Source organism: Podarcis liolepis (assembly GCF_965112155.1).
Source record: "Podarcis liolepis genome assembly, chromosome: 5".
NCBI lineage: Eukaryota > Metazoa > Chordata > Lepidosauria > Squamata > Lacertidae > Podarcis > Podarcis liolepis.
Window position 1 is genome coordinate 33,286,691 of NC_139556.1, and position 16,196 is coordinate 33,302,886.

General features: G+C 39.9%; 1 protein-coding gene across 1 annotated transcript in view; it reads right to left on the reverse strand.

The window, feature by feature from the left end:
• CDH23 (cadherin related 23) overlaps positions 1 to 16,196 on the reverse strand; it is a 400,272-nt gene that overhangs the window by 223,868 nt on the left and 160,208 nt on the right. Inside the window, exon 9 of the mRNA XM_083503046.1 lies at positions 8,994 to 9,072. Coding sequence (XP_083359172.1) covers positions 8,994 to 9,072 — 79 coding nt within the window. The remainder of the gene's footprint in view (positions 1 to 8,993; positions 9,073 to 16,196) is intronic.

Sequence of the window (16,196 nt, forward strand, 5' to 3'; positions counted from 1 at the left end):
TTATAAGCATTTCCAGGCTTTGTTTAATTAAATGATTTAAAATAAAAATTCCTACACTTTGGAAACATACAGCCCAACCCACAAGAAAAGCCTGTTCTTAACAATTCCCTCATTTTCTCCAGTGTACGCACAACAGCTTCTATGCTGTTACATATATATGCCACATTTTGCACCATATCAACATTGAGGAGTGGGGCAGAGGTGAAATTCAAATCTGTGTTTCACATCCTATAGATATATAATATCTTGTAAAGACATCAGAGTTAATAACCATGAGTTCAATTCAGATAAAATTAAATGCATTTAAATCATATTTAAATCTATGAGGCTTGTTAAATTTGCATATGTTCCACTGATTTCAATTTCACTGTGACTTCTGAACACTTACATTTCCTTAGGTTATGTGCTATGAGATGCATTTGGTGCTCTGCCGCACAGATTCCCACAGCATCAGATTCCCCGTCTCTAAGGGTAGTTCATTGCTGGCGAAAAATCTTACCATGTGATCTGCCTGTCCCACATGAATCCTGGTCAGGAATGCTAACGCTGTGGCATAAAGACCAAGCAACATGACAACAACAGCCATGCCACAGTAGTATGTATGTATAACTCAGGCCACAGATGTCGTCATTACATGGCAAACTTGCCTTCTTCACATTGACAATTTTGTTTGTATAGAAATATTTTTTTTTTTTTTGGGGGGGGGGAATCTTACCATGATCAAAATTCCAGACTGCTACACTTTATCTTAATACCTGCATTTATTCCTATACAAACTATTATCCACACTGCAAAGCTATGTTTCAAAAGAAATGCCCTTTCTATATTTGGCTATATATCCCTATTAAAGTCATACTTCCGCAAATAGGACATTGTTTGGATCCAATCCTACTAAAACACACACACCACACACCCAGGGCAATATTCCAGAGACAGCTGTCAGCTCCTCAACCCCTTGTGAAACCAGTTGCTTCCTCTGCCCCCCCATACTCTCATAGTCTTTCCAGCTGTTTCAAAAGCTGATGTTGAGTTACTGTTTTAATTACTGAAGGCCATTTGTTGGTGAAGCTTTCTGAAATAAAAGGAGCCATTATAAAAGCAATATTTGCAAAGACTGTTCCCGGACTGACACTGGGCCAAAGCAATGTAACACAGTGACACTGCTAATTCTCTGCAACACTGAAATGTTTGAGGCACTTTGGTTGTAGCAACACCCAACATTTTAGCTTTTAGTCTAGTTCTATCTCATGGACATGGTAGAAATCAGATTTCTGGGATGGATCACACCACCATCATAGAATGGACCATACCACTTCAGACTGGGGATTCCCTACCCCTAATCTAGGAGGAGGGTATCAAAAGGTCTGCCTGCTCTTGTGTTAATGCAACCTCATCAATTAATTTTTGTCTGAGACTCTTCAAGAAGAAGAGTTTGGATTTGATATCCCGCTTTATCACTACCCTAAGGAGTCTCAAAGTGGCTAACATTCTCCTCTCCCTTCCTCCCCCACAACAAACACTCTGTGAGGTGAGTGGGGCTGAGAGACTTCAGAGAAGTGTGACTAGCCCAAGGTCACCCAGCAGCTGCATGTGGAGGAGCAGGGAAACGAACCCGGTTCACCAGATTACGAGTCCACCGCTCTTAACCACTATACCACGCTGGCTCTCAATATCTGTCTTGGGATGTTGGTTGGTGGCTACCAGAGAGAAACAGAATTTCCCTGGCTGTGGAAATTCCCTCCAAATATATATTCACCTGACGTCTTTACTGTCTTTTAGACACTAAGCTATAGCCATCCTATCTGACTATTTTTTACAGCCGAAAGATATATATATATATATCTTTCACAATATAATAAATAACTAATTCTTGTTTATATTTATAATGCTTTTTTACAGCTGTTGTTCATTTTAGTTTATTTTTATTTTAATGATGGTGATATCTTAGATTATTTTATCGATTTGTGAGCTGCCTTAAAGACCGCTGTAGTGGAAAGGCAAGACACAAGATTTAACAAACAAAAAAACAAACAAATGGGTATTTTCAAAACTGGAGTAATTTAATTTCACAGGCTACAGAACCAATGCGTATATAATGCGTATACACCATTGTATACCAGGTTAGCTATACACCATTGCAATACTGCTGCCTCATTCTGCTTCAAGTCTAACTCACACATTTTATTTTCAGGTCCGCATCTAAGTTGGGTGATTTTTTTTAAACACACTCTTAACAGTGTGGACAAGAATCTCAGGAACTGGATGTGACTATCATTGTGTCTTTCTAGTCCTTCTGACAAGAAAAGCTACTGTGGTACTTTTGGAGTTTATGCTCTCTGCAGCGCCCACACCCCTTAGACTTTATGCAGTCATGTAAATTCACCTCCATTCCCACTACAGCATTGTGCAACATTATTGGAAATGTCCTGCCAGGGTTCACCAGTATGATGTTCCACAGTGTTTTATGCTGCATTTTTTAACTGTGTTTGCATGTGGTAGATAGGCAAGAAAAACTGACTCTTCCATTTTATATGATCATTCACCCGGCTTCTCACTTTTTTTCTTGCCTTTGCTGTAAGATTCTAAAGTCAACTCTGTTACAAGTTAGTAGACAGGGACAATAGTTGTAACACACACCTTAAGTTTTATGACTCCCACACTCCACTGGCATGGCAACGGCCATCTAAATTTAACTCCTCCCTTCGTGGTTATTAATAATAGCCTGACTGCCCAACCCCATTTCTGATGTCTTTCCATCACTTGTTGCACCTTGGAAGCTGCCAGGACATCAATCTCTCTTAGCCTGAAGAGCTCCTTAAATGAAAAATCTTATCTAGAACAGGTCATGTTATATAACAAGTCACTAGCTTTGCCTGGGAAATGAAAGATGATGAGGTAGAGTCCCCGGGACAGAGGCTATCTTCATAAATCTGCCAAAAAAGGAGCTGTGGATTACATTACTGGATTAATTATCTGTCCTTCAAAACACAGCCCTGACCTCAGTGTCTGAACATCACCAGCCTAACCCAGCTTGTGAACACAAACAAGGGATTGCTTCCTATATGGTGATATTAGAGGGGGCCATTTGCTGGTTGCACTCGAGTATACCAAAAGGTATTCTGGGAAATTTACAAATGACCCTCAGATCTCTAGCGTTTTCCAATGCCATGTGGCTTTTCTCAGTTCTGTTGTCCTTTGTGACATTTACCTTTGCTTTCATTTTAGTTGCTAGTCTCTGTATGTTTAGATGAAATAAATTTTTTTTTCTAGTAGCACCTTAAAGACCAACTAAGTTAGTTTTTGGTATGAGCTTTCGTGTGCATGCACACTTCTTCAGATATGTTTAGATGGGTTTTGAGTTGGATGCTGGCATTATGCTAAATTTAGTGAAAGCAAAGGAATCACTTGAATCCACGTTAAGAACAGCAATTTCTAGCTCAGTGTAGATTGCATTGGGGCACATACAGTAACTCATCTTACTGATTTGAAGCAAACATCAAAACTAAAGAAACAGTTAACCTTAAAATTAATTGCTCCTTGTGGCACCCACCCACATAGAATTTGAGAATTTTTTACCATGCCCCTTTGGGATTCTGTCAAGATTTCTCCAAAAATTTCATCTGAAAAAGAACCTCCCAATTATTTTCAAGTTTTGCTTGAATCCGATGGTAACCTAGGAAAGTGCAAAAATCTTGCTAATAGGGAAGTGGGATGAATTAAATTCAGTTCACATTTAAATCATGTATGAACCTACATAATTTTCACTTTCTGAAACAATATGCAAAGCAAAACACAGGGAACCTTTGAAACTTGCACTTCTCTGACTTTAGCAATGCAGTTCTCTAGCAAAGTAATTGTGCAAAATGTGCATACAAGACTAAGGTGTGCATAAAAATGCATATAGTAGTGGAAATTACATTAGAATGCATTGTATTAGGAAACATGAGTGTATTAGGCAAAATTGCATATAAACATGTATCTTAGAAGAAATATGCTGATGAATTTGTGGAAATGTGGAGATTGAATTTAAGACTGGAAAAAAATGAACAAGTGAGTGAAACTGAAACTGATTCATCTATCCCTACTTGCCAATGAATTTCACTAGTTTTATTACTTTACTATTACTACAGTTAAGATTCTGCATCTGTTTCACCTGAGTAGAAGCTCAAGCCTTCATTTTTAATTTCTCTTTAGGTGAAATTTCAGAGACAATTCTATTCCTCAGCCAAGTTGAGCCTTTTCTAGAAAAGAGGACCTTCAGCCATGTCAACCCATGAAAGGAAAATATATGGGAGTTGATAAGACAATGTGATTGCACACTTGATATCTTTGTAACTGAATCACTTGAGCTTGACCTTACTCTTTTTTTTGAAGTGGTTATGCTTCATCTTCTAGCTTTAATGTTCTTCTGTCAAGTGAAAACCTTGTATTTGTAGAAGGGCTGTATATAAAAAAGTTTCTGCAGTATGTTCTGAAGCAAACAATATAAAACACAATTTGAAAATGTTGGCCTAGAATTATTATATATTTCTTCACCACCATGCCTGTAGTTTAACAGAGAGATAATTAATTAAATTGGGGAAATAAATTCAGTATTTTTACTTTTCATTGAACATTTCATTTGCTTTTGCTACCCTAAATTTAGCTTCAACAATTGGGGGTGGGGGAAAGCCTACAACAATCATTTTTAATATTGCTGAGTTAATTCCTAATCAAATTCATCAGCTATCTTCTGACATTAGACAGCTTTTTGCACATTTTGCAAATGTTTCCAGCCCAAGCAGAAAATATACTCACTGACCTTTACCATAATAATAGGGGATAATGACAAACTAATTATATATTTCTGGATTGACAAAAACCAAAAATGAAACTTGCCTTTGGTGCATGGATTACTGGAGCCTTCACTAACTTAAATAATTGCCTTTTAGAAACATACACACACTGGTGTTACGTATCATCTATACCAATAGCGAACTCAACTTTCTGAGTGCTGGTCCTTATGCAGCCAAAACAGTACCATCCAAAGGCAAGAGGGAAATATGAGTAGACTTAGGTGAGCAACAGAGTTTGGAGAAATACAAAAAAAATACCTTCCCCCAGCAAAACCTTTAAGGTGGTGGGGAAACAAAGGAGAGGGGGAATGACACCCTGAAAACTGCTCCATGAAGATGAGCGTGCTCAGAGGCTATGGAACACTGCCTTACTGTAGGCAGGGATGGGTGTTGGTAGGATGCAGTGCTGTATCCTGAACAGGAGCACTCCTGACTGAAATATTTTGTTGCGGGTCCAAGTTGTCCACACACTATGTGCTTACTTTCTTCATCCACATAACTAAAACCAGCAAATTATTATTCATGCTAGGTAGGAGCTGTCAGCACAAAAACTGAAAACCTGCAGATCTGTGTGCTACTGCCCTATGCAGTGAGCTTACCAGGGCTGCAAGACAGGAGTAACACCTAAGGGTCAGACATTCCCACTACCATTCTTGTCACACCACTAGGTTTCTGGAACCCCAGTTGTGGCTTAAGTTCCAGTGTTGCAAAAGGACTTCTCTTTATGAATTACAAGTCCACGTATGGGCACATCGACAATAAGCTTGTCACGTGCTCACCTTACTATCTGAATTTGTGTATTTATATAAGGCTGTTCTGCAATCATGCAGCACTCAGGAGAGCCCAGGGCTCTGTGAATGTTCACTGACATCTGGGATACCCAACTGTACTGCCTGCTGGAGTAAGGAGGCACAGACACTTCCTTCCTTCCTTCCTTCCTTCCTTCCTTCCTTCCTTCCTAGCTACCTACCCTGCATTTTTCCCTGACGGGACTCAAGGCGGCTTACAGATAAACATTTATTACAGAGGTAATTTTCTGGCTTTTCTGACTGCACAAAACCAGAATGCATAATAGACCCACTGGCAGAAGCAAAATACACCACAGTGGTGGGTAACTAAATTCACCACATACCAAAATCAGATGCTCAAACTGCATGTGGCAAAATATGCCAGTAGAAATTCCCCTTTTCCTACAATAATGCTTTCTGCTGAAAACTGTTGAGTTAGTATCAGTTAGTTCCAAGCAGATTTCAAAACTGCAGTTTCAGCTTGCAGACACAAGCCAAAAAGAAAATGCAAAACAGCTTAATCACTTGTGGCTTTGATGTATTCTGCATGATTTTCTATGATGATAGGTGGCCTCCCCAATGTGATAGACCCAGGGGTAATGATTAAGTTATTGATGTATGTCAACAGATGCAATCATGTTTATTATGGCTGTGAGACTGACTCTTACTCTGCAGGCACACAGATTCCCCAGAAGAACGTTCAGGTTATTTTGGCAATAACTCTGTTGGATAAGGGTGGTGTGAGAGAATATGGACCATTCTATTGGCCAGATCAAAGACGGTGCTGATAAACAAAACTTTTATAACCAATTCAGAAAATAAGTAATGTTTAAGGAGATGATGCATGGAGAAGTATTGGCTCATGCAAGGGGCTTTACCTGCACATATAGCAGAACTTCCCCACAAGATGTTGACATGTTTTTCTAGCCTTAGGAATGGTCTCACATAACCCCACAACAAAACTTACTATAGTAAATTGTAGTCTGGATTTATTTCATTCGAAATATCAGCTCACCAAAATTTGGTTATGGTTCATAAGCCAAACTATGGCTCCGTATGAGCAAGCAAGTGTGTGGGTACGGGGAGCAAAAATTGTGTTTGCTTTGCTTCTTTCTGGTCCTGCGGCTGCCACACCATCAGAGGTAAACTATGGTTTGACTTAGCATTATGTGTAAACCCAGGGTTGCTGTTTGTCTCTCTCAAATTAACCCTATGCACTAATCCAAGAACAAACCTTAATTTCAGCTCATGGTTTGTTTGGAATGACACAAAGTATAAGTTCAAGTTCACATGTAATGCTAAGCAAAATCATGGCTCAGCTCCCAGTAGCAAAGCAGCAAACAGGAGGAAAAGCCAAGTGGCCATATTTTTTTGCTTTGTGTACCTACATGTTTGAGCGTATGTTGCTTATGTGTGGTTTAGCTTAGCATTATGTGTGAACAGGGCCTTTGACTTCACTATGTAAATATGATCAAGTGAATTTGTCCTTGGATTTGGAGCATACCAAAGCAGGTTATGCAAGTGACTTATTTATTAAACTTGACAAATATTTGCGAACAACAGTGCAAAGTTAAAAAAACAACTTCAAACTCTGAAGGGGAAAAGTTACTAGTTTTATAGTGGCGGGCAGGAGAAAGACTCAGACCACTCCATAGATGTGTTTTTTCTGTCTGATCAGCTAGCAAATGTTGGCTGTCAACTGAGCTATATCATTTTGCTAGGCTGAGATCAAATGCATAATAGCGGGTGTCAAGAAAGAAGCAACACACCTGTGCCCATCCTATAATTTTTTTCTCAGCAGTAAAACATTTTTTCAAGATCAAATATAATTAATGATACTGATTTTTTTTAAGCTTTAAAAACAGAAACTGACCTCTGTAGAGAAAGGGAAACACTGAAAATATTGCTTGAAGCACACTTGAGTGTTCTGAAAATAACACATGATGCTACAGGAGGAGGAGGAGAGAGAATAAGGAGAACCTATGGATTTCTAGTAATGTTGCCCAGTTCCAGTTTTACCAGTGCAGCTTCTACCATGGGATATTTGGATTAAAGGTTGTGATTACTGGTCTTTTGGAAGGGCCAGGAGGTTTATCACCAAGCTGCCTGCCTGGGACAGTTTCAGTGCATAAAATGGACACAGAAATTCACAAATCCTGCAGTTTTGTCTGCATCAAGATTTCCATTATTGACAGTTCTCTCCCAAAACATGCTAAAAGGAGGGTGTGGAGAAACAAACAACAAGAATAAAATCTACACAAAACTTTACACCACACTTACAAACCTCAAGCCAACTGTAACTAAAAAAAGGGAGGGGTGGTAAAATGGAAATATCCTATTTGGAACCAAGAGCAGTAATGGCAGTAGCAAAGCGGTCTCAAATCCAGTTTCTTATAAACAGGTGATAAACTTGAGTGGCTTATCACTAGACAAATCAAATAGAAATATGGAGTTCAAATATGAATTTGAAAATTCACATACTTCAAAACTGAAATTATGAAGATGGCATATTTTTTGAGACAACATGATGAATACTTTATTTTATTTTATTTATTCCAACCCCCTATTTCTTCTTCAGACACAATTTTATTACATTTCTGTGTATGTTCTAGGAGATTTCCAAATTCAGTTCAGATACTTTGAATATTCTTTGTTTGTTACAGAACAGTGAAAAGAAAGTTGCAAATACATAAATGTTGAGAGTCATTAATGGCAAAACAACAGCTTAACAGCTCTAGCCAGGGATAACAGACAGACATCTGAAAACAACATCCCAATTCCTGAAGCTCAGTTCAGGCACAGATAAAAATTAAAATATTCCACTTCTTCACAGATTGATCTCTAGTCTAACATTATGTTTGTCAAAACATAATACAGACACAATTACTGATATCATACGCTTAATTCATTCACACCGTAAGAGTAAAGAATTTGGTGGAAAACAGGCAAAAATGGGATTGTTTTATCAGTAATTGGTCTCCTTACATTAATTTTTGTAAATATAATCCTTTATTTTCAAATTCAGAACTTTTCAAGATACTGTGAGTCTTAGGGTTCTTTTGCTGTTTGATTATATGTCAATATCTGTTTAGATGTTGTTTTTATTGACTTGTGTGTGTTCTACAAATATATAAACTTTTTTTTAAGAATAGACTCACAGAACATCTTAAAATGGGATTGTAGAAGAGGTTGCATGCAAAAATGATATGGTTTATCAGTAGATGTTATGAAGAGAGGAATTGTCTTTAATGTTCTACTGTGAAAGTCTAATACTTTATAGCTTGGACTGAGTGCCAGGAAGATTGTCACCTGGCCAATTCCTCTAACTTTGCAATCATGCTTGTTCTACAAGAACTCCTTATGGACTCACCTGACACAATTGTGTAGCCAATACCTCTGGGACGTCCCTTGTCCTGGTCGATTGCTGTTATCATACGCACAGTTGTACCCTGTGGACCACAAAGGAAAGAGGAAAAAAAGAGGATTCCAGTTTTGCAGCCACTGTGGAATTTGTTTCCATATCATTTATCATCCTCACTGGGCAGTTCCCCACTGCATACCCTTGCAATTTGTTTCATAATTCCTAACTTCAAACATGCTAAATAGTCCTTCTGAACAGCTCCAATGGCAAGCCCAGCTTGTCTAAAGAGAGCATGGGCAAGTCAGCAGTAGATGCTGAAATTGCTTATCTTACTTAATTTAATCATGAACTATTTGTGAGGTGCTCAAGGACTACAAAAAGCATCTTGCTGGATATCCAGAGCAAACTCCCGCAGCTAATGGTAGCCTTTTAATATCCAAGTCTTCCACTCCTACACACCTATTGTACTAAACCTCAGTCTTGACCTGCAACCCTCAAAATGACACTAACCGAACATGACCCATGGGGCATCCATGTTCTTGTGGGCAGGCATGAGAGGAATTGAATGGTGTCTTTTGTTTTTAAAAGTGTACGTGGATGCTCCAACACCATTTCCTTTGTCACTTATCATGAGCCCAAGGTGCTGGAGCTGAAGTTAGGTCACCAAGGTGAATGTGGCTATTAGTGACAGAGCTTTGCTTCTGATTTGGGTCACTTACTCCTGGGAGCTGAAACAAAGAAATCCCAAACAGAGGCCATGGGAGGCAGGTACAGATCTAAAATGCATAAGCAACTTATGGACTCTACCTCATTTTTTGCTGCTTCTGAAAAGAACAGTGAGTTGTTTATTTTACTATGATGAGTTGCTCAATAATAACTGTCTAAGCTTGTAGTTCCACACATCAAATTTTGCACGGTAATCATTTTCTCCTATTGCCAATGATGTACAACTTGGAGAGATACTCCTATACCCTCTTCCCCAAACTAAAATTAGTTTCTCCATTATTCTTTGAATGAAGCAGCTCTGTCAAGTAAGTAACCAATACTTCCTGGTCCTTTTTTTTTTCTGCTGCCACCTCCTGTCTCCATTGAAAAGTTACGCTCCTTCAATAAAATGGACAACAAAAGTCAACTGCAAGTACATCTGAAATTCCTCACTTTGAACAGCCAGTCTCCATTTCTTCCTAAGGAGTAGGATATTGGTTAGAGCTGCCTTGAACAACCTGGTGCCTTCCATATGTTTTGGACTACAACTCTCTTCAGCCCCAGATTGGTACCAGGTTGGCAAAGTCTGGGTGAAAAGGTCAGTCAAAGGGTGCACAGAGAAGGAGAATTATGATTCAAACCCAGAACCCCTGGTTTTAAGCCTTCAGCTATGGTGTGTTGCATACTACTCAAGATAGTCTTAATTCATGTGGCTAGGATCAGAATGAAACTTCATACAGGGCTCTGTAATGGTTATGGAGCTCCAACCAACCACCTGCATCAAAGGGCAGCTCCCGATGTGTAATAGGGAAACTATCCACAATGGGTAAGGGAACAGGGAAGGCCGCACTTACATGGAGGCATGTGTAGGCAAGAATACCCTCCATCTACAGATCAGAGTTACTGAGCTAGAGCCTTCTTTTCCCCTTAGCCTCTACATCTTTCAGCATAAAAGCTATGAATTTTCTCCTAAGGTCATGGTTACTCAACAAATGCCCATATTTACACACATAATAATAATTAATGTAGTGTGAACATATTTTATGGCTTTAGGCTGTTCTGCTTTCCTTTGTTTATTGAGACCCAGGGAAAAGAGGTGTCCATTTTGCCCTCAGGAAAAAAAAATGCCAACAGTGGCATTTGCAGTCTAATGAGACAGCAAGAACACACATCTGCCTTGGCAGCAGCAAACTAACATTGTAATTCATCAGATGAAGGCCGAAGGTCAGACAGAGTTGCTTCACTTCTATCTCTTATCCAAATACCTTATTAGCCCCATTTTTCTTCATAAGTACTTTTAGACAGCCAGTTATTTGTTTTTTTAATCTTGGCATTGTGTAAATTGGTGCAATCGACAGAAATAGGTACTTCTAATAGACAACTATAAATACACCTGAAGTATAACAATTTTCCTGACAAATGAGAAAGATACAGCTCAGTTATCTCAGTTATAGGCAGAAAATCTGCATTCAAACGCAGGCATTTTCAAACACATTTTCTCACAAAATATGCATTTCTAAAGGTATTTTATCCTTAAAATGAAATTCCATATACATTTTGGTATGTTTTTTGAGGCAGATATGCAAGATCTGAAGAATAACCATATTTTGGTCAGCGCATTAGTAGCATCTCTAACACACACAACACACACTTTGTATTTTATACATGTATATACGCAGGCTTGCATATGAAAAAATAAATGTGTTAAAAAGGTATTTTTTAAAAATCTATATGAGCACTTTTGACAGTCCTTAACCATGCATTGCCATGAATAAATCTAACACAAACAGAGAGGTGACGGTTACTCACTAGCAGCAACAAAACAAATCCATTTTGTAAGTGCTATTGAAACCTACAGTTTCATATTGGGCTCCTTCAATACTATAGATACAGAAAACTATTTTTCAAAATGTTGTGCTGAAAGTTCTTTGAAGCCATAAGACTGTATTCCAGGCATTTCAAAAGACACTTTACGAATGTGTTCACATTAATCTGAAGACATTAACTATAAATCCTTGGTAACTGACCTTTGAATAAAATACCGTGCTACAGCCATGCTACTAACGGAAGGGAGAGTGTCTAAATCATCAACAATGATTATGTTTTCCAAACCAGTAAATACAGCTAAAGAGGCTACAGGTCACTTACATTTACCATCACTCCTTAGTCTGGCAAGCTAGTTTAGTCAAAATTTAACGTAGATCAACAGCAGAGTACATTCCTTTAAATGCATGAATTCCTCTATTCAGTTCCTGCCATCTCCAGCTACAGCACCTCAGGTAGCAAGTCTGAGAAACCATTTTCCTAGGATCTTTGACATCCATTGCCAAGTACAGTCTACTTGAGCAGTTGGACCAATCATCAGCTATTTCTGTATAAGGCAGCTCCTCATATTTGCATCCACAAACCATTTCCACCATCTTCCTCAGTTTTTAAAAGCTATTTTTAAGCAAAATGTTTAGTGCCGTCATATACAGCACTCGGTTCTGGATAGCCCCTCTATAGCTAACTACTCAGTTTAGCCACAATAGCCTTCAGAACACTGTCATGAACTACCGTATTTTTCGCCCTATAAGACACACTTTTTCCCCTCCAAAAATGAAGGGGAAATGTGTGTGCGTCTTATGGGGCGAAAGCAGGCTCCTTGGCTTCAGCGATAGCAACACGAAGCCTCCGAAGCCTGCGCTCCAGAGGCTTGGCGTTGCTTCTGCTGAAGCCAGGAGAGTCTGCTCTTTGAGGCTGGTGGTGGGGGAAAGCAGCGCTTCCCCCATCGCCAGCCCCAGAGGATGGGGGGCAGCGGGAAGGTGCGCGACACCTTCCCGCTACTCTCCAACCCGGCTTGGAGGCTGGCGGTGGGGGAAAGCAGCGCTTCCCCCATCGCCAGCCCCAGAGGATGGGGGGCAGCGGGAAGGCGCGCGATGCCTTCCCGCTACTCTCCAACCCAGCTTGGAGGCTGGCGGTGGGAGAAAGCAAGCTTTTCCCCAAGGAGGAAGAAGGGACTGACTGGCAGAGTCCATCCCTTCTCCCTCCTGTGGGCTTTTGCGGGAGATGGGGGAATTCCCCCACCTCCCGCAAAAGCAGGCAAAAGCCATGCGCTCTTTAAAGGGGCTGCGCGGCTTTGCTGGCTTTTCTAGGAGGTGGGGGAATTCCCCCACCTCGTAGAAAAGCCCGTAGGAGCCTCACAGCCTTTAAAGAGTGTGCAGCTCTTGGGAGCTTTTCCCCAAGGAGGGAGAAGGGACTGACTGGCCGTTTCAGTCCCTTCTCCCTCCTGTGGGCTTTTGCGGGAGGTGGGGGAATTCCCCCGCCTCCGACAAAAGCAGGAAGAAGGTCTTGGAGTAGTGCACAGGCTGCGTGCAGCCTGTCCGCTGCTCCCAGAGCTGCGGGGGGGAAATCATATTTTTTTCCTTGATTCCCCCCCCCCCGAAAACTAGGTGCGTCCTATGGGCCAGTGCGTCCTATAGGGTGAAAAATACGGTAAGTTTATATACTGACATTCAAAGGCATTGGAATCCCCCAGTCCAAGGCTTGGCTGTTTTGCAAAAGCAATTAGTTCTCTGTGGAATCATTTGCCACTTTGTAAGCAAACAGCAAATGTTCCAAAAGATCACAATTACTCAATCCTCGTGCTTACTTTTGATGCGAGATACTCACCGTAAGATTATTTCATTTTAATGTACTGGTTTCATGACAAATTCTTATAAATGCACCCTGAATAGTAGCAGCTGCTACATGTCATGTAAGATGAAAGACTTGAGAAAGCACTAGACCTCTGACATGATCATGGATATATTCTGCTAAATGAAAAGCGAACATGGTACTCATGACTTAGGATAGATTCAGGCAGTTGCATTTCTTTATAGCAAGAGTAGGGAACTTCTAGCACGTAGGACTTCAGTTAGCCTCTTCCAGCGCCCTGTTTCCAAACGCCTCCCCTTCTACAGTCTTGTTTTTCCTGCTGCTGAGTTGACCTCTCCTTGGGTGACCTCTTCTCTTCATGATCTCCCCTCTGCTGCTCAGCAGACTGGCAGGCAACACCTGAGTAGCAGGGTAGCAGGGGTGGGGCTGGCTGCAGAGTCCTGCTGTCAATTACTCTCTTCCTGGAAGCCAACCAATCTGCCAGTTAAGACACAGCTCTCTACGTTTGATGGGAATGGTATGTGTCTGCACATGAATGGATTTCAATGTGTACACTGTATCCTGTTTTTTTAAGTAACCAATAATTTATAGGAACAAACGTTTGATTTCTCCTGCATTTATCATTATTTGATTATGTATACGTCTTTTAAACTTTGATTTGATCTATTTTTGATAAATATTATACACCATCTTATGTATATTGCTTAGATATTCTTAAATTTTGATTAAATGGTCCATATCTTATTTTTAAAAAAATCAAATAAGAAAACCGTTAGAAGATTCACACAATCAAGATCAGATGTTATACTATGAAATTATACAAACAATAATTATCTATTTGTATTACCTATCTGTTATCATATCAGCAGCTTTATATCTCAAAATATTGAAAATCCAAGTTTTGTTGGTGGGGCAGTAAGTTCCTTAGTAACAAAAGGATTCCATTTACCATAAAAAGCAAATATTATATTTCTACAGCAAATGGTCTTTAGTCTTTGAATATAAGGGCTTTCCCCCAAAATGAGTTTATTCTCTTAAGTTGTGGTTACCTTTATGATATTTTCAAATATCTTGTTTGGAGATATTCAAGCATGAGGATGATTTAGACCCTCATTTATCTTTGAATACACCTGAAGAACCTTCTTGCTTTCAATAGTTTAATGCTTCTACGCACTCCCAGTTCTATATAATCTACGACTGATTTCAATGGGGAGCGATTTGGGCTTAAGGACATCTTGCAATGACCCCAAATTTTCAACCAACTGGAAAGAATTTGAGTCTACATAAAGATTTGAAAATGGCAGTGAAGAAACTAATACGCAGGAAAAGAAATAATTCTGCATAACACAAGTTTTAGTGATCCCATCCCCAACGTGCTACCCTTTAATTTGTAATTCCCACGGGAGAGACATGAAGTTCTGGCATCTCATTTGTAAACTGAAGTGCTCCTACATTCCAAAAGTGCTGGGTGAAACCATGGCCTATCTGACAGTTCACTCATCACTTGTCAAAAGAGAGAGCGTAGCTTAGAATGGTAAGTGTCACAAACCGTGCGGCACATTTCAAAAGGAAGGCAGCTGCTGAGCAGGGTGGGTTTAGTGATGGCGGAGGAATAGCAAATGGTTTGTAAATATTTATGGGGCAGCTTTACCCTAACAAGCCAAACCTTTTGTGGCCTCCATGTGTTATGATCACAGGCAGAAATAGCTTAGTACTCTTGGTTCGCATTGTAAAGGAGGAAGGGCTTTCCTCTCTGAATGACCTTTGTGTTGAATCCAAGGTCATCGACACAGGGTACATATACTGTACTCATATATCAAGGAAGAGTGTGATCCTGTGCATGACTCCTCAGAAGCAAATCCCATTGAGTTCAAAGGGGCTTCCTTCTAAATAAGGGAATGCCGCACTGGGATCTTATTTGTGCTCCCAAAGAGGGAATAATAAGTTCATGCATACCGTTCTCATTTACACCTGGACACCTGGAAGTGTCAAAAGTAGATTGGTAGGCAACTCGCACAATGTCCATCAGGACTTCATCTTAATATGAAGCAACCCTTGGTTTCTCCAGGTCTTATCTGTATTCAGGTTTGCTTTTGAAAACAAAAGGGAACCCCGGTCATTACAATTATTTTTCTGAGGATATTCTGTATATCATCATCTGCCGCTTACCTGCTGCTCAGCAGAGCAAGTGGCTATGCAGAAGAGCTGCAGATAACAATAGTTTTGAACAGGAACACAGGAAAACCCTTCCCTCACAAGGCATAAATGAAAGGGAGACATTGTGGAACCTACCAAACTCTTCTGCTAAAATAATACACACCTGCTTTTAAAAAGAATATGAATATTCTTCACCATCTTCCTTTTCCAGTGAAAGGGGAGGATGTATTATAGATCCCCTTTAATAAAATGTTGAGCTTCTAATAAAACACTCACAGGTAGACTTAAATATTATAAGGAGGAATTAACCAAGACACACTGAGTCTCTGGGGCAGTGACAGCACAAATCAACTCTGTTTCTTTAACATGATGTTCTTTCTTAAATGAGGACCTGGAGGAAGATGTTATCTATTTGTTATAGGGGTAGCTACTAGGCCAGAATTAAAACACATCACCCACTGTGATCACAAAATCTTTAAGGGTGTATATATAAACCGGGCCCCCAGCTTTTCCCCATGCAGATTAAAGTCCTGGGACAGCAAACTGAGGGCGCTTTCAGTTGTGGACTCAAAATTTTGCAAGGGAACAATTGCTTAACTGGTTGGTTTTTCATTGAAACAGGAACCACCGAGTTGTAAAAGGAAACCAGTGCCTTCCTAATGGAATTGATGCTGTCCATTGATTGTCAACACTCCTGTGCTACAATGCAGAGTT